At 50.3% G+C, this 23,384-nt stretch overlaps 1 protein-coding gene across 2 annotated transcripts in view; it reads left to right on the forward strand.

The window, feature by feature from the left end:
- ZDHHC18 (zinc finger DHHC-type containing 18) overlaps window positions 10,836-23,384 on the forward strand; it is a 29,919-nt gene continuing 17,370 nt past the window's right edge. For both annotated transcript variants that reach the window (XM_013988799.2, XM_021095633.1), the window contains exons 1-2: window positions 10,836-11,254; window positions 15,371-15,531. In XM_013988799.2, coding sequence (XP_013844253.2) covers window positions 10,929-11,254; window positions 15,371-15,531 — 487 coding nt within the window. In that variant the 5' untranslated portion in view covers window positions 10,836-10,928. The remainder of the gene's footprint in view (window positions 11,255-15,370; window positions 15,532-23,384) is intronic.

Below are 23,384 nucleotides of genomic sequence, written 5' to 3' on the forward strand. Positions count from 1 at the left end.
CTGTGCCACAACAGGAACTCCAAGGTCATTTGCTATCAAGGTTAAAGGATGAGAGAAGCTATTGAATTTCAGGATTAGGGATCTTTTTTTTTTTTTTTTTTTTTTTTTGTCTTTTTGCCATTTCTTGGGCTGCTTCCACGGCATATGGAGGTTCCCAGGCCAGGGGTCTAATCGGAGCTGTAGCTGCCAGCCTACACCAGAGCCACAGCAACGCGGGATCCGAGCCGCGTCTGCAACCTACACCACAGCTCACGGCAACGCCGGATCGTTAACCCACTGAGCAAGGGCAGGGACCGAACCCGCAACCTCATGGCTCCTAGTCGGATTCGTTAACCACTGCGCCGTGATGGGAACTCCTAGGGATCTTATTCAGAGTAGGTTAACTGCTATAACAACTGCCAAAATTCAGTGGCTTAATAGTAAAAGTTTCTTTCTTGCTTACATAATAGTCTAGTTCAGGTTTGGGGAGGGATACTTGTTCCACCAGATCATTTGGGAGCCTGGCTTCTTCCATTTTGTGACTCTGCCCTCCTCTAGATGCTCAGAGTCCTCTGTTGGCAGAGAGGTTTGAAGGAGGCAGACCTGGAAGAGTTGTACATCATTTTTACTTTCATGCTGCTGGCTAGAATTCAGTCATATGGCCACATCTATCTCTGAGGGAGGTTGGGAAGTACGGTTGCCAGATAAAATACAGGATGCTTAGTTAAACTTGAATTTCAGGTAAATGACAAATACTTTTCCCAGTATAATTATGTTCCAAATATTGCATGGGATATCCTTATACTAAGAAATTCTTCATTGTTTATCTGAAATTCAAATTTAATTGAGCAACCTGTATTTTTATTTGCTAAATTGGCAACCCTGGGGGAAGTGAAGTCTGGCTTCAGGTTTAGGAAGAAGAGAACACAGCTATTTGTGTGTCACAGTCTGCCTCAGTCTGTCTTTCTGAGTCAAATATCTGTTTCTGTCCTTCTCGCAGAGAGAACACAATTCTTCTCAAGGAAGAAAATCTCAAATCCCATCTAGTCACTATATTCAGCTCCAAATCTCAATCCGTTTCATATATGGTTCCTTAAGGTGATTATGAACTAAAGAACCAAGTCGGGAGTTCCTGTTGTGGTGTAGTGAGGACGAATCTGACTAGTGTCTGTGAGCATTCGGCTTTGATCCCTGGCCTTTCTCAGTAGGTTGAGGATCTAGTATTGCCTTGAGCTGTGGTGTAGGTCGCAGACGAGTCTTGGAACCCACATGGCTATGCTTATGGTGTAGGCTGGCAGCTGCAGCTCCTATTTGACCCCTGGCCTAGGAACTTCCATGTGCTGCAGGTTCGGCCCTAAAAAGCCAAAAAAAAATTTTTTTAAATGGCAGTTCCTGTTGTGGCTCAGCGGAAACGAATCTGACTAGTATCCGTGAGGATACAGTTTCAATCCCTGGCCTCACTCAGTGGGTTAAAGATCCGGCGTGGCTGTGAGCTGTGGTGTAGGTCACAGATGTGGCTCAGACCTGGTGTTGCTGTGGCTGTGGTGTAGGCCAGCAGCTACAGCTCCAATTCAACCCCTAGGCTGGGAACTTCCATAGGCCGTGGGTGCGGCCCTAAAAAAATTAAAAAATAAATAAATAAATAAATAAATAAATAAATAAATAAAATATATTAAAAAAATAAAGAACCAAGTCATCCATACCCCACAAACAAAATATATAATGATAGAGCAAGAACAGGGTAACCTCAGAGTTCCTGCTGCAGTGCAGTGGGTTAAGAATCTGACTGCAGTGGCCTGGGATGCTATGGAGGTACAGGTTCAACCCTGGTGCAATGAGTTACAGGATCCAGCATTGCTGCTGCAGCTGTGACATAAGTCGCAGCTGAGGCTCCGATTCAATCCCTGGTCCAGGAACTTCCATATGCTGTGGGTGAGGACACCAAAAAAAGAAGAGGGTAACCTTGATATAAACTCTTACTTGGAAAGAGAAAGAATGGAAGATGTGTAACAGTCGCTGTTCCAAACAGTTCTGAATCCCTAATGTTCAGACTTGTCAAAGCCTTCTTCCCTGGCTGGGAAAGTTCTTTGATGAGCCCTGATTTGCTCTAGGAGAGACTCCTTTGTCCATTGTTCTGCACTGTCTTCACAGCTCCTGGCTGAGCCCTTTGGCTTGTTTATCCTCCATGGCCACATCATAGATGGGCTTTGAGAAGTACGACCTCCCGAGTTAGGCTTTCACAGCCCACTGCCTGCTGATGTGAGCGTGCGGGCCTAAAAGTTATTCTAAGTCTTAGCCAGGGGAGTTCTTGTCATGGCTCAGCAGTAACGAACACAACTAGTATTCATGAGGATTCGGGTTTGATCCCTGGCCTCATTCAGTGGGTTAAGGATCTGATGTGAGCTGTGGTGTAGGTCTCAGACTTAACTTGGATCCTGTGTCACTGTGGCTGTGGCATAAGCTGGCAGCTGTAGCTCCAATTCGCACCCTAGCCGGGGAACCTCCATATGCCATGGGTGCCGCCCTAAAAAGACAAAAAAAAAGTCTTGGGCAGGCAAAGGCCTGTGTATGTGAGGGGGCGGGAGTGGGAGAGGTAAGATAATACTTAACATAAAATTTATCATTTTAACTGTTTTTAGGTATAAAGTTCAGTGGTATTACGTATATGCACATTGTTGTGCAATAATCACTAGTTCAAGATTCATCCTTATTGTACCATGCGTCAAAATTTCCTTTCTTTTTAAGGCTGAGTAATATTTCATTGTTTGTATTAACGCATTTGGTTTATCCATTCATCTGTTGATGGATATACTTGGATAGCTTACACCTTCTAGCTATTATGAATAATTTTGCTATGAGCATTGGTAGATAAATATCAATTAAGTCCTTGTTTTCGGTTCTTTTTAGTATATACTCAGAAGTATATATTGCTGGATCATATGTTAATTCTGTTTAAATTTTTTTAGGAACTGCTATACTGTTTTCCACAGCAGTTGCACCATTTTTTACTCCTACTAGCAATGCACAAGGGTCCAAATTTCTCCACATCCTAACGCTTATTTTCCTTATTCTGTTCTCTCTCTCCCCTATTTATTTATTTATTCTTACTACCAACCATCCTAGTGGTTGTGAAATGGTATCTCACTGTGGTTTTGATTTGCATTTCCCTAATGATGAGGGTCTTTGTGTGTGTGTTTGTGTGTTTCCGCCCTGTGACATTTGGAGTTCCCAGGCCAGGGATCAGACCTAGGCTGTGGATTAAACTTGTATCTTGATGCTGCAGAGATGCCTCCAATCAGCATCCATTAGGAACTCCTCTCTAATGATTAGTGATGTTGAACATCTTTTCATTTGCTTATTGGCCATTTGTATACCTTTGGAGAAATGTCTAGTCAGATCTTTGTTCATTTTTTTTTCTTTTTCAGCAGCACCAAGTGGCATATGGAAGTTTCCAAGCCAGGGATCAAATCTAAGCTGCAGCTACAATCAACACCGCAGCTGCCTTTGCCCATTTTTATTTATTTATTTATTTATTTTTTATTTTTTTTGTCTTTCGTCTTTCTAGGGCTGCACCCCTGGCATATGGAAGTGTTGATGTTACAATTCGAGTTCAAAGGCAGTCTACTGGCAGAGGTTCCCAGGCCAGGGGTCCAGTCGGAACTACAGCCACTGGCCTCAAAACACAGCCACAGCAATGCCAGATCCGAGCCACGTCTGGAACCTACACCACAGCTTATGGCAACGCCAAATCCTTAACCTACTGAGCAAGGCCAGGGATAGAACCTGAAACTTCATGGTTCTTAGTTGGATTGTTTCTACTGCACCACAACAGGAACTCCCCTTTGCCCATTTTTTTTCTTTTTTCTTTTTGGTCTTTTTGCTATTTCTTTGGGCCGCTCCTGCGGCACATGGAGGTTCCCAGGCTAGGGGTTGAATCGGAGCTGCAGCCACCGGCCTACGCCAGAGCCACAGCAATGTGGGATCCGAGCCACATCTGCAACCTACACCACAGCCCATGGCAACGCCGGATCGTTAACCCACTGAGCAAGGGCAGGGATCGAACCAGCAACCTCATGGCTCCTAGTCGGATTCATTAACCACTGCGCCACGACGGGAACTCCCCCTTTGCCCATTTTTAAATTGGATTGCTTATTGTTGACTTGTTGGAATTCTTTACATATTTTGAATATTAATCAGATATATGATTTACAAATATTTTCTCCTATTCCATGTGTTGCCTTTTCACTATGTTGATAGTACTCTTTGATGCACAGAAGTTTTTAATTTGATTAAGTCCAATTTATCTAGTTTTTCTTGTTGCCTATTCTTTTGGGGTCATCTGAAAGAAATCATTACCAAATCTAGTATCATGAAGATTTTGCCTTATGTTTTCTTCTAAGAGTTTTATAGTTTTAGCTCTTATGTTTAGGTCTTTTTTTTTTTTTTTTTTTTTTTTGTCTTTTTGCCATTTTCTTGGGCTGCTCTCACGGCATATGGAGGTTCCCAGGCCAGGGGTCTAATCGGAGCTGTAGCCACCAGCCTATACCAGAGCCACAACAACGCTGGATCCGAGCCGCGTCTGCAACCTACACCACAGCTCATGGCAACGCCAGATCCTTAACCCACTGAGCAAGGCCAGGGATCGATCCTGTAACCTCATGGTTCCTAGTGGAATTCGTTAACCACTGCGCCACGACGGGAACTCCTTATGTTTAGGTCTTTATCTATTTTGGGTTAATTTTACAATGTGGTTTAAGGTAAAGGGCTAACTTCATTCTTTTTTTGGTCCCACCTTTGGTATGTGCAAGTTCTTAGGCCAGGGATCAAACCCACATCACAGTAGTGACCCAAGCCACTGCAGTGACAATGCTGGATCCTTAAACTGCTGAGTCACAAGGGAACTCCTCTTAACTATCTTCTTACACATGTAATCTAGTTTCCCCAGCACCATTTATTGAAAAGGCTGTCTTTTCACCATTGAAAGATCTTGGAGTCCATGTCAAAATCATTTGACTGTATATGCAAGGATTTATTTCTAGGCTCTCTATTCTATTCCATTGATCTATATGTCTGCCTTTATGTCAGTAAAATACTGGGTTTTTTTGTTTGTTTGTTTGTTTTTGTCTTTTTTTGCCTTTTCTAGGGCCGCTCCCACGGCATATAGAGATTCCCAGGAGCTGTGACCTATGCTGCAGCTGCAGCAACATGAAATTTTGAACCCACTGGGCTGGGTCAGTGATCGAATCGGCACCTTCACAGAGACAACCTGCTGCGTCACAGTGAGAACTCTAAGTCTACTGGTTTAAATGTTAACATCATTTGAAAAATACCTTCACAAACATCTAGAATATTTGATCAAATATCTGTGTACTGTGGCCTAGCCAAGTTGACACACAAATTAGCTCAAGAGTTTTCTGTTCTATTTGTTTCTGGTCAGATCTATGTGACATAACCACACTCAAATTCTTTCCTAGATAGAATTCTCAAGCTGTGTATTTATTTCCTCATCACTCCCTTGTCTTGTTCTCAACATAGGGCTGGCTACACTGATGTCATGTGACATAATAAGTGGGAAGGCCACACTCCTTACCTAGAGTTTGCCTTAGAGGTGATCACATCTTTCAACTTGTGTTGTTCAAGACCTTTTTCAATCTTATACAATTTGTCATCCAGGAGCAGTCACCTTTTCTGACCCTGAAGAGGGCCCATCATTTCTGAATTTTCTCTATTTCCTTCTCATCTCTGCTTGAAAACCAGATAATTCTCACCTAAATTCACCTCTTTCTTCTAATACTTTATAAATGCAACCGTGGTAGTTATTAAGTTATTGTCTCTCAGCTCCAAACCCACTCTACTACTTTCTAGTATGAGACAGTGGAGCTGGGACTCTGCAAATCACATAGCTGCTGTCAGCAGGCTCTGTATTTGGTTCTGCCAATAAGGGCCACTAGGGGGAGATAGTGAGGTCAGAAGAGGAAGAATGGACTCCTTTCTTCTGTTTGCTTCCTGTTCCTGTGAGGTCACCCTAGCAATGCTCCTTCACCTTGGCAGCTGCAGTTCCTTCCCATAGCGGTAGCTGAATCCACTTTGCAGTTTGTTCCCCAAAATTGCAGAACCAACTTCATGGTGTCCCAGTCAGAGAATCGGCACCATCTGGGTAGCATCTCTTTCTCAGGTGTGTTGGTCCCTCCTCCAAGTTCAGAGACTCCAAACGTCAGCACCAGACCTAGGGGTGTGAGTTTCAGCTCTGTAAGCCCCCTCTTCTAAGTTTCTAAGTTTTAGTAATTCCAAACTCCTCCCTTTTTTCTCCCATCCCTAGCTAGGAGTTATAGATTCTTCCTGCTCTTTCTGCCTCCAGTTTTCTTCTTACCCTTTCAGTTTTCTAGTTAACAACTTTACATCTAGTTAACCGTTCTTTTTTTTTTTTTTTTTTTTTTTTGCTATCAGGGCCACACCAGTGGCATATGGAGCCACAGCTGCCAGCCTACACCACAGCTCACAGCAACATCAGATCCTTAACCCACTGAGGCCAGGGATTGAACCCTCAACCTCATGGTTCCTAGTCGGATTCGTTTCTACTGTGCCACGTCAGGAACTCCATAGTTAACCATTCTTCATATTAAATAATTTCCTCTGTCCAATGACTGGTGTGGTTTCTGTCTCATTGTTTGGACCCTCACTGATACAGAAATTAGTGCTAGGAGGGGTCCCAGGAAATAGACCTCAAAAGACGGGATTAGGAAACCAAGTTCCCGTTGTGGCTCAGTGGTTAACGTATCTGACTAGGAACCATGAGGTTGCGGGGTTCGATCCCTGGCCTCGCTCAGTGGGTTAAGGATCTGGCGTTGCCATTGCCGTGAGCTGTGGTGTAGGTGCAGATGCGACTTGGATCTGATGTTGCTGTGCCTCTGGTGAAGGCCGGAGGCTTCAGCTCTGATTAAACCCCTAACCTGGGAATATCCATATGCCATGGGTCCTAGAAAAGGGCCCTAGAAAAGGACAAAAAATAAAAAATAAAAAGGAGTTCCCGTTGTGGTGCAGTGGTTAACGAATCCCACTAGGAACCACGAGGTTGTGGGTTTGATCTCTGCCCTTGCTCAGTGGGTTAACGATCCGGCGTTGCCGTGAGCTGTGGTGTAGGTCGCAGACGCGGCTCGGATCCCATGTTGCTGTGGCTCTGGCGTAGGCTGGCAGCTACAGCTCCGATTAGACCCTTAGCCTGGGAACCTCCATATGCCATAGGAGTGGCTCAAGAAATGGCAAAAAGACCGGAAAAAAAAAAAAGAGAGAGAGAGAGAGAGAAACGTGATGCTGCTAATCCATGGCATGCTGTGGCAACATGATTAATCAAATTATCACCCATGGTTATTTGGGATGAAGTGCCAACTAAAGCAAATGCCTTGGGGGCCCAAGTGGTTGTTGCCCTTGACTGTTGTGGCGGTGATGATGACTACAGGGACTTTGTATGGGAGGGATTCTTCTGAATGCATCAGAGTTCTCACAGAAAGAAAATGACGAGCTTGGGTCTTTAAACTCTCAGCTCAAGTCATGGTCAGAGAGTCATGGCCCCAGAGCTTCCATAATAGCTATAAAAGAATCTCTTATTTCTTGTAGCCACCAGACTTATTTGCTACAAATAGAACAAAAATATGGTGCAAGTTGTAGAATTTCATCAGGTGAATTCAGTCTTACTAAGCCTTTCCTGTGCAGGAAGTGGGACCCTGAACCTTAGGATGGAGATGTCTGGTTTGACCCTTTTCTGGGTTCTCAGGGGCTCCTCCATCCTGCCGGCCGGCAGATGGGGAGGAGAGGCTGATCTCTGGATCCAGCGCTTGAGAGTTTTATGGGACAGTCTGTTATTTCCACTCATATTCCATTAGCCAGGATTCAGTCATCTGTCTGTAGGAGAGACTGGAAATTGTATTGTTGAGAATGGGTAGTTTATGCCACACTAAATGGGTCACTAGTGAGATTTAAGAGAGAATTTTTAGGGTAGTCACATAGAGGCCAAATCGTAAAAAGAAATGAATAAGTGACAAGGTAGTAGTAGCTACTCTTAGAGTAGCTAATGAGATGAGTTCCCACTGTGGCACAGTGGCTTAAGGATCCAGTGTTATTTCTGCCACAGTGCCAGCTGGATCCGTGGCAGGGTGCAGTGGGTTAAAATTCCAGCATTGCTGCAGGTGAGGCATAGGTCGCAGCTAAGGCTCATTTTTGATCCCTGACCTGGGAACTTCCTTGTGCCACAGGTATGGTCAAAAAAGAAAAAAGATAAAAAGATAAAAAGAGTAGCTAATGAGACAGAAAAAGATAAACTTGAAGCTGGAAGCTAGAGTGAGGCGGTAGCTAAACACAGAAAGCTGTTTCTGTTATTTTTAGTTCGGTTTTTCTTTTCCTTTTTTTTTTTTTTTGCTTTTTAGGGCCACACCTGTGGCATATGGACGTTTCCCAGGCTAGGGGTCGAATCAGAGCTATAGGTGCCAGCCTACACCGCAGCCACAGCAACTGAAGATCTGAGCCGAGTCTGCACTGTGCAGGGCTTCGAAAGCCACTGAAGAGTCTCTCTCTCTCTCTCTTTTTTTGTCTTTTTAGGGCCACACCCTTGGCATATGGATATTCCCAGGCTAAGGGTCAAATCAGAGCTGTGGCCGCTCACCTACGCCACAGCCTCAGCAATGCCAGATCTGAGCCATGTCTGTGAACTACACCACAGCTCACAGCAATGCCGGATCCCCAACCCACTGAGAGAGACCAGGGATTAAACCAACACCCTCATGGATACTAGTTGGATTCATTCCACTGTGCCACAATGGGAACTCCTTTGCTTTTTAATTGACAGAGGAGACTTGGGCATGTGTTTGTAGTCTCAGTGAACAGGAAGAGAGATAGGATATGAGTGGAGGGTTGGCTATGGACAGAAAGAGGGCTACATCTTTAAGATGAAAGGAAAGAATAGATACAAATAGACAAATCATGAGATAGGAGGGAAGCTGACAATCAAGCAAGATAGTTTTGGTTTCTATAAAGTGACAAGGAGCAAGAGAAGGTTTAGGATTAGAAGAAGACCTAGTTGAGGTGGGACAGGAATCTGCACTTGAACCAGTATGTCCATGACTTTGTTTCATGCCCAAGGAGCAAGAGGGGAAGAAGCCAAACAACATGGTTCATTCCAAGATTGGGCTTATCAAATCCAGAACCTTTAGCACCAAGGGCATGGTTGAGTGGCCTTTGGCGTGTATAACAAGTAGTGATCTCCCTTTTTTTTTTTTTTTTTTTGTCTTTTTGCATTTTCTAGGGCAGCTCCCACAGCATATGGAGGTTCCCAGGCTAGGGGTTAATTGGAGCTGTAGCCGCCGGCCTACACCAGAGCCACAGCAACACGGGATCTGAGCCACGTCTGCGACCTACATCACAGCTCACCACAACGCCAGATCCTTAACCCACTGAGCAAGGCCAGGGATTGAACATGCAACCTCATGGTTCCTAGTCGGATTCGTTAACCACTGAGCCACAACGGGAACTCCCAACAATGAGCGATCCTTGAGGTCACTGTTACTGCCTTTCTACCCCTCCACATCCCGTATTCCAACTTCCTCTCTTATTCTCTCCTATTCCAGTCTCCAACTCTCTCTGCCTATACGTTTCTTTAGGTTTTCTAGTAACCCCAGTGTGGCGGACAGACCCTAAGGTGAGCCTCAGTGATTCCTGCCTCCCGGTATTCACTCATTCGTGTGATCCTCTCCTCTTAAGCTCAAGTGGGGCTTGTGACTTGCTTCTAACCTGTAGAATATGGTGAGAACGCTGGGCTGTCACTCCCGTTACATAGGTAAGTTAGGTTATATAAAATTGGGTGTTAGCAGACTGGAGCTAGAGCCTCTCCTCGTGGGCTTGGCGAAGTAACTGGCCATACTGGCAAAAACCGCAGGGCAAGGAACTGTGTGACCTCAAGGAACCGCAAGTGGCCGCTGGGACCTCAGAGAGGCCTCTAGCTGACAGCCAGCAAAAATCCCAGCCCTCAGTCAGAAGTCACAAGGAAATAGTTTTCTGCCAACAAAACCTGAGCGGGTTTGCAGGTGTTCTCTTCTCCAGCTGGGTCTCCAGAGGGGCATGAGCCTTGCTGACACCTTGACTGCAGCCTTCTGAGACTGAGGAAAGGACTCAGCTAAGCTGTGCTGCAGCTTCTGACCTGGAAACTGTGAGATACAAAACCTGGTGTTTTAAACCACTAAATTTGTGGTACTTTGTTACCCACCAATAGAAAACTAATACACTCGGAATTCTTGAAGAACCACTTGGGCCCTGTGGTATCAACCCTGCATTAGGTGATAGGAAAGCTGGACCGCAGAGCTGGGCGAGGGAGGACAGAGGACGTGCCGTACTTCCTCCTTTGGCACGTTGAACTTCAAGACCGTAGTGAACAAGCCGCTCGCTTTCAAAGCGGATTGTGTCCCCTTCTGCCCCCCTGCCTGCCTCTCAAATGCCTGTCCAGCAAGTCATCAGAGATGGGTAAAGCCTGACCCTGGAAATACAGATGCCCAGAAGTAGATCACGAAATCCACCTCTTGAATCTCGGCGCTTGGCACGGTGCCTGGCACACAGGGGACGCCCGACAAAGGGTTTAATCGCAAAAGAAGAGAAAGAGTCCCGAACGCGCCTCTGCTGCGCCATCCTTGTGCAGCAGGCATCGGGCGGCAGGGTATTGGCCAGGGCCCTGGGTCAGGACCGGGCCGCTGGCCCGTGCGCCATCCCGGCCCCGGGCGGAGGGGGCGCTGCGGCGGGAGGCCGCGCGGGGCGGGGCAGGGCGGCCGTGGGGCCGCCCCCTGCGAGCGAGCGCCGCGCGCGCCGCCGCCGCCGCCGCCGCCGCCGCCACCGCCTCCTCTGCTCGGCCCCGGTCCCGGTGCGGCCCGGCCGGCCCGCGGGGCGCGGAGCCGAGGTCCGCGGCTGGCCGCATGAAGGACTGTGAGTACCAGCAGATCAGCCCCGGGGCCGCTCCGCCGCCCGCCTCCCCCGGGGCGCGGCGCCCCGGCCCCGCCGCGCCCCCCGGCCCGGGCCCCGGGCCCCCGCCGCCCGCCGCCGCCGCGCCGCGCTGGAGCGGCAGTGGCAGCGGCAGTGGCAGCGGCAGCATCGGCCGCCGCCCGCGGCGCAAGTGGGAGGTGTTCCCGGGCCGCAACCGCTTCTACTGCGGCGGCCGCCTCATGCTCGCCGGCCACGGCGGCGTCTTCGCCCTCACGCTGCTGCTCATCCTCACCACCACCGTCCTCTTCTTCGTCTTCGAGTGAGTTTGGCGGCGCCCCGCGTCCCCGCCCCCTGAGGCGCCCCATTCCCTCCGGTCCCCTTTGACCCCTGGGGCGCACCCCCCTTGCTCAGGCCTCTCTGGGCGCTCCAGCCCCTTTGGTCCCCTGCTGGGCTCTCCCACCTCCCGGGGCACTCTGCCCTTCCCAGCACCTGCCAGGCTCCTCCCGGGCCGCATCCTCCCTGTGCTTCTCAGAATCTGCCCTCAGGCCTCTCCAATCTCCTTATCTTCTGTCTGTCCTTCCGGGTCCCCTCCAGCCCTCCCAGACTGGTCATCCTCCCATGCTAGTTTGGATCGCCATCTAAGCTGGTCCTCCGGCCCCTCCCTAGCACCCCCATCCTTCCCTGGCACTCTGCCTTTGCTGGCCTCTGCCAGGAACATGGCCCTCCCATGTGCCTCGAGGCCCCCATCCTCTCTGCCCTCTCAGAGCCTGCACCAGGCCCCCCAGCTCCTTGGATGGATCCCCTCTCCTCACCTATCCCCTTGCCTGCCTTCTAGTTTCTTTCGGACCCCGTGGGGCATCTTTTCTTTATATCCCTTCCAGACAGTTTTTGAATTTCTTCCTTATCCTTTGGCCATATTCTCCCCTTTGAAATTTCAAGGCCATCTTCCAGGATCCCTCCAAGGTCCCTCTAGGTCCCCTCTCCACTCTCAGCACTGCCCCCCCACCCCTGTTTTCCCCTTGGCCATTCTCTCTCTAGGCCCTCAAACATCTTTGGGCCACTCAGGCCTCCCCTTTCCTCTCCAGCACCTTCCTTATTTTTTGTTCCAGAGCTTCCTGTCCTTACCCCTGCCTCCCCCAGTCCCCCCAGACATCTCCCAGGCCCCTGCCCCCCACCTCCTGACTCCTGGCTTCCTTTCCCTTCCCAGTGCTCCGGAGCACCCTCTGTCCTGTTCACGGCAGGAACAGCTGCAGTGCCTTGCTATTTTTCAAGAGGCGAGAATATTTTCATGTGACAGGTCATATTTGTCCCCATGGGTTCTTGACCTCTTTATAACCCCAGGGACCCAAGATTGGCCCACACAGTATTCTCCATGTCATGGATGGAGGGGGGGATGCTTGTCGCTTTACCAGGATCACATGTTGGTATGCAGAGTTTTCCACTCTACCCTTGGTTGCTAGCTTGAGCCACCTGTGTCCTGATTCCTTGCCCACCCACCCCATACTACATGAACCCCACTTTCCCCTCCTAGTTCTACCCATCCTCTGTGGTCTTAGTTATACAGGTGGCTAAGAACTCCATCTCTGCAGCTAACAAAGCTGGTTAAATCTCGGGCCCATCATGCACTCAGTGTGTGACTTCGGGGCAGTCACTTCACTTCTCAGATCCCAGCTTCCTCATCTATAAGATGGGGTTTATAATAGTACCCACCCCCTCAGGTTGTCACACGGGTAATGTGAAGTCATGTACCTAAGTTTTTATCTGGTAATAAGCATAGCGGGAGCTATTACTTGTCATCACCAAAAAACCCTTCCCAAGGGCCATGATAAGGCTGCCACAGAGACACTGGTACCTTTTCCAGTGGCCAGATCATATATCTGCATCCTTGGGTTTCCCCTTGAAGCAAGGTGAGGACTTCCTACAAATTAGCTTCTCCCTTTCACCTTTCCTTTCTGACTCAGGGTGGATAGAAAGTTCCAGGATAATTTAACAAGCAGAAGCTCCGGAGAGCCCCGGGCCTCCAGCATGACCCTTGGGCTGAGTTTCAGATCCACCTTGCTGGCCCAGCCCATGTGGCTGCTTTGAAAGTGTTTTTTCCAGCATCCCTCCGGCTCCCCCTGGTCCTCCCAGCCAGGGCTGCAGCCAAGGCAAGAGGAAGTGGTGCTTACTGGGGTTGGTCCCTGTGACCCTGCAGTGTGGGATTCGGGCAGTTCAGCAGCAGGGCCTTCTCTGGGCTGAGGGGATATCTTCAATAGAGACAGATTTGTCTCTAGAGAGGAGGAAGCGAGGACGTCTGGGTTCCTGGAGAGCTCGTGAATCATCTGGTCCTTGTCTCTGCTCCTCCTCACTTGGGGTGGTGGTGTGGGCAGGAGGATTTGGGTTGGGGCTGTACTGGGGTGAAAGCTCAGTGGGTACCTGGCGTATGGGACGCTGTTGATGAGGGCATTGGAGGGCGACAGGAGCTCTGGGGCCTCTGCTGCCGAGCGTGGTTTTCCCCGCTGCTGGGTTGGGTGCATTGTCGCGCAGGCCTCCCAACAGGGCTCCCAGATTCTGCCCTCTGCCCCACCCCCCCACAGCAGCCGGCATGTCCCTTTCATTTCAGGTCAGATCCAAATATTCCCTGGCTCTCCGGATAAGAGCCACAGCCCTGGTGGTGGCCTCGTCTCTGTCCCCATCTCCTCCCAGTGCTCCCATGCTTTCCCTCCCAGGCACATTGGCTTCCTCACACCCTCCTACCTCAGGGCCTTTGCACTGTTTGGGAACATCCTTCCTTCAGACAGCCTCATGGCTGACTCCCTCACTTTCTCTCGTCCTTCCCAGACCATCCCTTTAACCTAGGAAACTGCCCCTCTCCCCTGACCTACTCACCAAAGCACTTGCCAACACCTGACATAGCAAGGCTTTTTGTTAGCTTCTTGCCTGTCCCTCTCCATGAGAACAGTTTTCCCTGTTGTATCCTCTGTGCCTAGAACACGGCCTGGTATGTAGTAGGCACTTGACACAGTAAATACATAATCATACAATATAGCAAGTACCTTCGCTTGTTGGACAATGGACAGAACATTTGCTGGGAGCTTGGAGACCCCAATCCTGTCATTGCCTGGCTGGGCGACCTTGGATCTGGCTGTGGGCTTTGGAGTCCTGCTCTGTAAAACCGGGGGGCTAGGACGTGGTGTTTCTGAGGTTCTACGAGTCTCAGACTTCACCTCTTCTCCATCTCCCAAGAAGCCTGGTTGTACATGAGCTGGTTGAGTTGTCATATGCATATGGGTGACATGCAAGACTCAGACCTGGGGACCTTGAGATGTTTGGAGCAGATCATGGCCCACTTAAAGCCCTTGGTTTTGGCAGTCTCTGCTTCTTCAAGGGAAGGGTCTCTCAGGAGGCCAGAGCCTCTGACAACAGGATCCAGAAACAGGGCGTAAGATGCCCACAGGTTTAGAGTTCCCGTTGTGGCTCAGCGAGTTAAGGACCTGACTAGTATCCATGAGGATGAGGGTTTAATTCCTGGCCTCCTCAGTGGGTTAAGGATCTGGCGTTGCTGTGAGCTGTGGGGTAGGTTGCAGACCTGCATTGCTGTGGCTGTGGTGCAGGCTGGCAGCTACAGCTCTGATTCAACCCCTAGCCTGGGAACTTCCACATGCCGAGGGTGTGGTCCTAAAAAAAAAAGATGCCCACAGGTTTGCCAGAGCCTTGCACAGGGTGTTCTAGCAGACTTGGGTCAGGGGGCCTGATAGAACCAAGTGGGGACACCAGCCCTTGGGTGACAGTGTCAACGGCTGGACCGTGCTCTTTTTCCCCTTCATCTGGCTGACCCTACCTAGTCTTTGGGTTTTAGCTTAGGCATTATCTCCTTCAGCCCATCTTTCCTAACTGTTCTACTCCTTTCCCCTTCCCCATTATAACAAGCAAAGCCCTGTGTGGCAATTCTCTGTTTACCTGTTTTCCCCACTAGACCCTGAGCCTCACTGAGGGAGCAGGGGAACTCTTATCTTATTCACTGCCACCATCCCTGCTGCTTGTTAAGGGTATTGCCGTTCACACAGAGAGGGCTTCCATCAATATTCATGGAGTGACTGAATAAGTGAACATGGTTATGAATGGTTCATCCCGAGGGACAGTCCAGCCCTTGGGTAGTGGCTGCCTGGAGTGCTGTGTTTGGAAGGATTCTGAGGGTGCAGCCAAGGGCAGAGGTTGAGTGCTGGGATCTGTTGATCATATCTGCCAGGAGTTCAGGGAGACAGTGCAAGGATCAATGAGTGCTGCCTCTCTAAGCACTGAAGGGCCAGTGCTGCACTCACCTAGGGGCCGGGCCTCTGCCTTGGGGGACTGAGGTGGTGGTTGCCAGTTTGACAGAGCCTGCCTGGTGCTGCAGCCCTGTGCCCTGGGCGGCCCTGGGGTCTCCGCTCATCTCTTTCTCTCTCTCTTTTTCTAGCTGTCCCTTCCTGGCCCGCCAGCTGACCCTCGCCATCCCCATCATCGCTGCCATCCTGTTCTTCTTCGTCATGAGCTGCCTGCTGCAGACAAGTTTCACCGACCCTGGGATCCTGCCCCGGGCCACCGTCTGTGAGGCAGCCGCCCTGGAGAAACAGATTGGTGAGGCTCCCGCTCCAGCCGCAGCTGGGTCCCCCAGCTCCACCTTTCTTGATCTGAGAGGAGATCTGATTTTCTCTTCCCACGCTGTGCTAGGAACACTGTGCTAGCAGGGCTACCGTAGTGAGCAGGGCAGGCTGAAGCTGATGTAGAGTGGAGGAAGCAGAGGGTAAGCACGTGAGCACATAAATAAGAAATGCTAGCACGAGAGGACTGGTGTTGACAGCTGGATGGTACTGAGTACTTAGTGGGGGCCAGGCCCTGTGTTTATATGCATGATCTTATTTCATCCCCAGAGATCCTGTGAGATAGGTCCTGTTGTTATTCTCCTTTCATTTTTATTTTTGTCTTTTTAGGGCTGCATCCCCAGCATTTGGAAGTTCTGAGGCTAGGGGTCAAATCAGAGCTGTAGCTGCCAAATCAGAGCTGTTGCTGCCGGCCTACACCACAGCCACAGACACACCAGATCCAAGCTGCATCTGTGACCTATACCATAGCTCTTGGCAACACCAGATCTTTAACCCACTGAGCAAGGCCAGGGATCGAACCTGAATCCTTATGGATCCTAGTCAGGTTCCTTACCGCTGAGCCACAGTGGGAACTCCCTATTCTCCTTTTAGTGATTAATTAAATTGAGCCTCACGGAAGTTAAGTAAATGGTTGAAGGCAATATGCTAAGTAGAAGAACTGGGATGAGACCCTGGGCGCTCTGACCCGAGCCCCTGCTTTTAAACATTCACACACATTTATTCCTTCATTCATCAAACATTTATTGAGCCCCTACTATATACCAGACACTTTTCCTTTTTGGCATTTGATAAATCAAGTTTATTTCACTTTGGCTAAAATAGTAAATATATTCCTGTACAAAAAAATGTTCAAAAACTTTATGTAGGAGTTCCCATTGTTGCTCAGTGGTTAGCGAACCCAACTAATATCAGTGAGGACACAGGTTCGATCCCTGGCCTCTCTCAGTGGGTTGAGAATCTGGCATTGCCAGGAGCTGTGGGGTAGGTCCCAGACCCAGTTCTGACCTGGTGTTGCTGTGGCTGTGGTGTGGGCCAGCAACTGCAGCTCCAACTCGACCCCTAGCCTGGGAACTTCCATAGGCCACAAGATGTGGCCCTAAAAAGCAAAAAATTTCACAAAAATAAGAAAAAGAAAGAAAGACAGTCAAGGAGTTGCCGTCATGGCTCAGTGGTTAACAAATCCGACTAGGAACCATGAAGTTGCGGGTTTGATCCCTGGCCTCGCTCAGTGGGTTAAGGATCTGGCATTGCCGTGAGCTGTGGTATAGGCTGGCGGCTACAGCTCCCATTAGACTCCTGGCCTGGGAACCTCCATATGCCGCTGGAGTGGCCCTGGAAAAGACAAAAGACAAAAAAAAAAAGAGAAAGACAGTCAACAATTAAATATCTAGGCTGTTACAGAGAAGAGGAAAGCCAGGGGATGGAGGCTAGAGCTGGAGGAGGGTGTACGATTTTTAAATGGTTGGTTGGGATGGAGGGCTTATGAAGGTGGTGACATCTGAACAAAGAAGCAAAGGCCTACAGAAGTGAGGAGCTGAGCCTCCAGGGTCTCTGGAGGTAAGCACAGTGGGGCGGGGAGTGGGCTCGTCTCGATTATGGTCAGGGAGGCCCTTGGGAGGAGGCGGCATTGAGATGAGCCCTGAATGGCATGATGGAGCCAGTAGCATGTGGTCTGGACACAGTGAAAGGAAAAGCCCGGAATGGCAAACAGACTGGCGTGTTTGAGGAGCTGCCCAAAGGCCTATGTGACCAGAAAGGCCCTTGGTGCCTCCCAGAGTGCTGCATGGGTGCCCAGCTGACTGGGCACCGTGGCCAGGGCCTTAATCTCAGCTTGCTCCACCCCAGCTCCTTCCTGCTGAGAAGTGACACAGGTATTTGCACACCTCAAGTTTCCGGTCCGTGGTTGGCTCCTTCCCCTAACTGGATGGCTGTCAGACAGGCTTTTAAATACCCAGCTGCCTCTGAAGAGACCTGGCAGCCTGTGAGTGGCAGAGCCCTACTGCATCCATCCTGGAAGTCATTCCGCCAGGCCTCTGGAGCAGCTCAGGAGAGCGGCCAGTAGGGCAGAGAATGTCCCCGGCTCTGGTCTGCCCTCTGTCTCATTCTCTGCCCAGGCCTGCCCTCGGCCACGCCCTCGGTTGCCCTCTTCCTCTGCCTGCATCCAGCTTCCTTCCTTCCTTCCCCGCCCGACGCTCAGCCTCCAGGCTTCTGCTCCTTCAGAATCCTGGTCCACGGGCAGCAGGGGAGGCTCAGCGCAGCCCTGTTTCTCCTCCCTCCAGGTCAGAGTGCTCAAGAGGCAGGATTACTGTCCAGCTCAGCCCGGGCGCAGAGATCTGGCTGCCTGGAATCCTCTGGCCTCCAGGGAGCTGTTTGGGTCTTACTGACAACAGTAAGCCCCTGAGTTTGGGGAGAGCTTGACCATGCCGAGTGCTTCTCATCCATTATCCGCTCTGATCCTCACCACAGTCCGGCCCTGCTGATGAAGAAACCGAGGCAGAGGACCTGTGGCCGGAGCATGTGCCTTGACTCCCAAGCCCTATGCTTTCTCTTCTGAGGTGGCGGTAGGGACACTCGCCCCCAGTCTTCCATGGCCACACTCTCTTTATTCTTAGGTCTCAATTCAAGTGTTTGGGAAGCCTTTGTGACCCCAGTTGGGCCACATCCTCTTGACACATTGCCAGAGCACCTTGTCCTTCCCTCTTGGCCCTGTGCTGCATGGTGGCTGTTAGGCATTGTCAGGCAGGCCCAGTAGCCTTTCCTGGATGGTGAGTGTCCTGTTCACTTTGTCTGCCATCTGGAGGGACTCAGCAGCCTTGGCCTCTGTGGAGGTCCTCCTTGCTGTCCCCTTGAATTCCTCACAATTAGGCTTTATGGGTTTGGTCATCTATGTGTTAATTTATTCCGACCGATGGCAGGGTGAGGAGGCCAGGGGGAGGGAGAGGAATCTGCTGTGAGCCCTGCCCTCTGCTGGTTTCCAGGCTACAGCTTGGTCCAGGGTGGAAGGCCTGACTGGCCGCTACACGTGAGATCAGACTTTGGAAGAGGATCAAAGAAACCAGAGGAGTGTCTTCTGCCTGGAGAATGTGGGGAGGCTTCTGGAGCCAAAACATAAAATTTGGGTGGAGTTCAACCACAGGAAGGCGTGTGAAGGGAGCCCCCTGAGCAAATGGAGCAGGAAGAGGCGAGGATGCAGTGGGAAGAGGGGCAGGCATGGGAGCTGAGCAGGCCGCGTCAGCTGCACTCGAGAATTTGGAGGATGGGGTGAAGTCAGTCTTGTGGCCCTTGAATGTCAGGGTCAGAAACATCCCCTGGAGAACAGTTCCCAAGCCTGGAGAGTGGCATCTTTGGGGCTTTTGAGTTGTAAAATTGAAGCTGCTTCTTTTATTTTATTTATTTTTTTTAACTTTTTACTGGCCACACCTCTGACTTATGGAATTCCCCAGCTAGGGATTGAACTGGAGCCGAAGCTGTGGCCTACACCACAGCCACAGCAATACCGGATGTGAGCCATATCTGGGGCCTATGCCACAGCTTGCAGTAACGCCAGATCCTTAACCCACTGAGTGAGGCCAGGGAACCAACCCCCATCTTCATGGAGACAGTGTTGGGCCCTTAACCTGCTGAGCCACAATGGGAACTCCTGAACTGGAGGCTTCTAATCAGAGTGAAACGTATTTTCTCTTTTTCTTTCTTTTATTTTTTTGTCTTTTTAGGGCCACACCCATGGAATATGGAAGTTCCCAGGCTAAGGGTCGAATTGGAGCTGAAGCTGCCAGCCTACACCACAGCCACAGCAACACAGCCTCATCTGTGACCTACACCCCAGCTCACGGCAACACTCGTCCTTTAACCCACTGAGCAAGGCCAGGGATCGAACCCACGTCCTCATGGATACCAGTCAGGTTCGTGACCACTGAGCCACAAAGGGAACTCCGAAACATATTTTCCTAAAGAGGACAAAAGTCACTGAGCCTTTTTAGAAGGTCGGGGGGGGCCAGCTCTGGAATGGGCGGTGCCCTTCACATAAATGTGAGGTGATTGCCAGGCTGGGCCCATGCTGGTGGTGCAAGCTTCTTGCTTCGGTCCCATAGGCCAGCAACTCCAGCCGCACAGGATCTGGTCTAGGGCTCCCATCCGGCAAGGACCTTCTGAGGCAGGGTGACCAGCTTCTCCCAGTTTGCCCCCGACCCTCCCTGTTTTGGCATCGAAAGCCTCGTATCTTGGGAAACCCCAAAGTTGCAGGCAAACCAGGCTGCTGGTCACCCTGGTCTGAGGTCCTGACCTACCGGCTGGTGAGCTATGCAGCGGGACCCCCTGGGGGGGCCACTGCTCTGGGCACTTGGAAAAGGAGCTCCTGGTCTGATGGGAAATGATAGAAACATCTGAATCCACGTGACAGACACTCACCTAGCCATGGTTCCCACTCACACAGCAGACAGAGGCCACCTCTCCCTCTGCAGCCTCATGGCAGGCCACGGACCGCACCCTGTCTCTAGGGCATCTGCCCTCAGGTCCTTCTGAAGCCCACTGGCCTGGGGCACACGCACCTCATTTTCCACCTGGATTGGCTCAGGGCTCCGCTGACCAGGTGCCGACACCTGTCCTCTCCCTGCAGTCATAGTTGTCTCTCCACGATTCAGATTTGACCCCAGCCCTTCCTGGCTCAGAGTTTGGGTGACTCCCTAATGCTCTCAGCAGTATTTCCTGAAGATCAATCATTGGAATATAACCTTCATGAGTTTTGCCCTTTCTTTACCTCACTTTGTACCTTCCTTGCTTTTATGTGTTCCTTTAAATGGCTTGATTTTAGGGAATTCCCTGGTGGAACAGTCTGTTAAGGATCTGGCATTGCCACTGCTGCGGCACAGGTTCAATCTTTGGCCTGGGAACTTCCACAAGCCACAGGTGCAGCCACAACAAAAACTACAACAAAAAAGATATGGCTTGCTTTTAAATGTATTTCACAAGGAGAATTTATACCACTTGTTAGCAGAAGCCACATGCTCTAAATAGAAGATAATCATAAAAACAAAAATGTACCAATGTTACAGAATTCCTAGTGGCTGCAGTTGTCTGTGGAAAGCAGTCACTTTGAGGCCTGTGAGGATCATAGGAATTAAAAGTTGAGACTTGGTGGAGTTCCCGTCGTGGCTCAGTGGTTAACAAATCCGACTAGGAACCATGAGGTTGCAGGTTTGATCCCTGGCCTCGATCAGTGGGTCAAGGATCTGGCGTTGCCATGAGCTGTGGTGTAGGTTGCAGATGTGGCTCGGATCCCGAGTTGCTGTGGCTGTGGTGTAAACTGGTGGCTACAGCTCCGATTAGACCGATAGCCTGGGAACCTCCATATGCCACGGGTGTGGCCCTGGAAAAAGATAAAAAAAAAAAGTTGAGACTTGGCGTTCCCATCATGGCTCAGTGGTTAATGAACCCAGCTAGTGTCCATGAAGACGCAGGTTCCATCCCTGGCCTTGCTCAGTGGGTTACGGATCCAGCGTTGCCATAAGCCATGGTGTAGGTCACATATGTGGCTAGGATCACATGTTGCTGAGGCTGTGGTGTAGGCCAGCGGCTGCAGCTCCAGTTCAACCCTTAGCCTGGGAACCTCCATATGCCGGAGGTGTGGCTCTAAAAAGACAAAATATATATATATATATATAAGTTGTGTATATATATATATAAGTTGTATATATATATATAAGTTGTGTGTGTGTGTATATATATATATATAAGTTGTATATATATATATATATAAGTTGTATATATATATATAAGTTGTATATATATATATAAGTTGAGACTTGAAGAGTTCCCATTGTGGCTCGGCAGTAGCAAACCCGACTAGTATCCATGAGGATGCGGGTTTGCTCCCTGGCCTTGCTCAGTGGGTTAAGGATCTGGCATTGCTGTGAGCTATGGCGTAGCCACAGACTTGGCTTGGATCTCACATCAATGTGGCTGCAGCTCTGATTTGACCCCTAGCCTGAGAACTTCATATGCCACAGGTCTGGCCCTAAAAAGCCAAAACAAACAAATGAACAAACAAACAAAAACTTTAAGTTTCTGTTGTGGCTCAGTGGGTTAAGAACCTGACTGGTATCTATAAGGATGCCAGTTCAATCCCTGGCCTCGATCAGTGGGTTAAGGATCTGGTGTTGCCATGATCTGTGGCGTAGATCACGGATGTGGCTCAGATCTGGCATTTCTGAGGCTGTGATGTAGGCTGGCAGCTGCAGCTCCAGATTCCCGGGAGCTTCCATATGCTTCAGGTGCAGCCCTCAAAAAAGACCAAAAAAAAAAAAAAAAGTTTTGATTTTCACCTGGAGAGAGTCAGGGCTTGAAAGAGAATTGAAAATGGAATGGCTTTCTCATCATGTGATTATCAGTGTTGCTTAGTGTCCCATCCAGGAAACAATCCACCTCCCGGTTTCCTGGGAACAGATCATCTCCCACGTCCCTGCAAGCTCGCCCTCGGAGGCGCACTCACCTGCATGTGGAGGCAAAGCTCTGGCCCAGGCTGCCCTGCTCACCTTCCGCTCCCTGGCTCCCCAGCCACACTGCACATTAATGCCTGTAGGCCTTGGCCTTGACCCACAGGGTCCCCTCCGCTGCCGAGCCCTCCTCTCCCACTCCTTGAACCCAGGGTCTCATCCTTTCCCTTCTAGCTGCATGGCTGCCTCATCCCTCGTTGCTGTGACTGCTGCCTCTTTTCCCCACCCCATATATTCCGCTCTGAGAAGGCACCAGGAATGCCACTGATGCCCCAGTGCTGGGTTACACCTTTACGTCTCCCTTACAAGGTGGATGTTATTACCCGGTGAGGAAGCTGAGGCTCAGAGAGGTTGAGCGACTTCCTCAAAATCACAAGCTAACAAGTGGCATGGCCAGGTTTCACAACGGGGTCACGCTGGCCCCAGGGCCACCACACTTGACTCACAGAGCCTCTTGCACTGACTAATGACCCACCTCTCCCGCTCACTCTGCCTGCAGGCTGTTCTTCCTGTATCCCCAGGCCTGCCAGCCAGCCTGTGTGTGGTAAGGGTTCCATAAGCCTCTCGAATGAAAAGAAATGGTCAGGTGGGGGATACAGTGACCCAGTGCTCACAGCCTGGGCACCGTGGCTGACCTCAGGCTGGCCGGAGGCTGGGCGACCTCTCCCCAGGGGGTTCCCTACCGGCCCCTGGGCTTCAGCGACAGGCACAGGGGTTCAGGCCCACCTGCAGAATGCCTGCCTGCTCCTCTCTGGGGCTGTGGTTGGGTGAAGGGACTGGTCAGGAGGAAGGGGTGGGAGATTCACTTCCTTCTCCCCACGCCTTTGGTGAGGAGGAGCCTCCCCCATCACCACGTCCTCCGGGGCTTTAGTGTCCCACGTGGAAGGCAGCAGGAGGCCTCACTAGCAGGAGGGTGCCTTTTTCTTCTCGGGAAGAGCCTGCAGCAGGAAGAGCCCTGTAGTAAGTAGATCTTCGCTTCCCTTAGGGCAGGGATAGCATCTCTTATTACTCCTCCCTTCATGGCCCCAACAGCTATTTTCTGAACCTGATGAACAAAACAGCCATATTTGACTCACCTCTGTGTTCTTGCCTCCTCCTTCCCCCACCTGTGCCCCAGGCCTTGCATACCTTCCTGATGTAGTTGATGCTAGCATTTGAAAGAATGGACAGATGAATGCCTTGGAGGACAGAGGGTTCCAATTTCAGCCCCACCTTTTACTATTGAAGTCTGTAAAATAGGAGCACGTGTCCTCTTGCCCAGCCCAGAGCATTTTTTGTGTGAGACAGGGAATGTCATTGTGCTCCGAAAATGGTTTTTCTTGTGTTTCCCTTATGG

The sequence above is a fragment of the Sus scrofa genome, chromosome 6 (genome assembly GCF_000003025.6).
Source record: "Sus scrofa isolate TJ Tabasco breed Duroc chromosome 6, Sscrofa11.1, whole genome shotgun sequence".
Taxonomy (NCBI): domain Eukaryota; kingdom Metazoa; phylum Chordata; class Mammalia; order Artiodactyla; family Suidae; genus Sus; species Sus scrofa.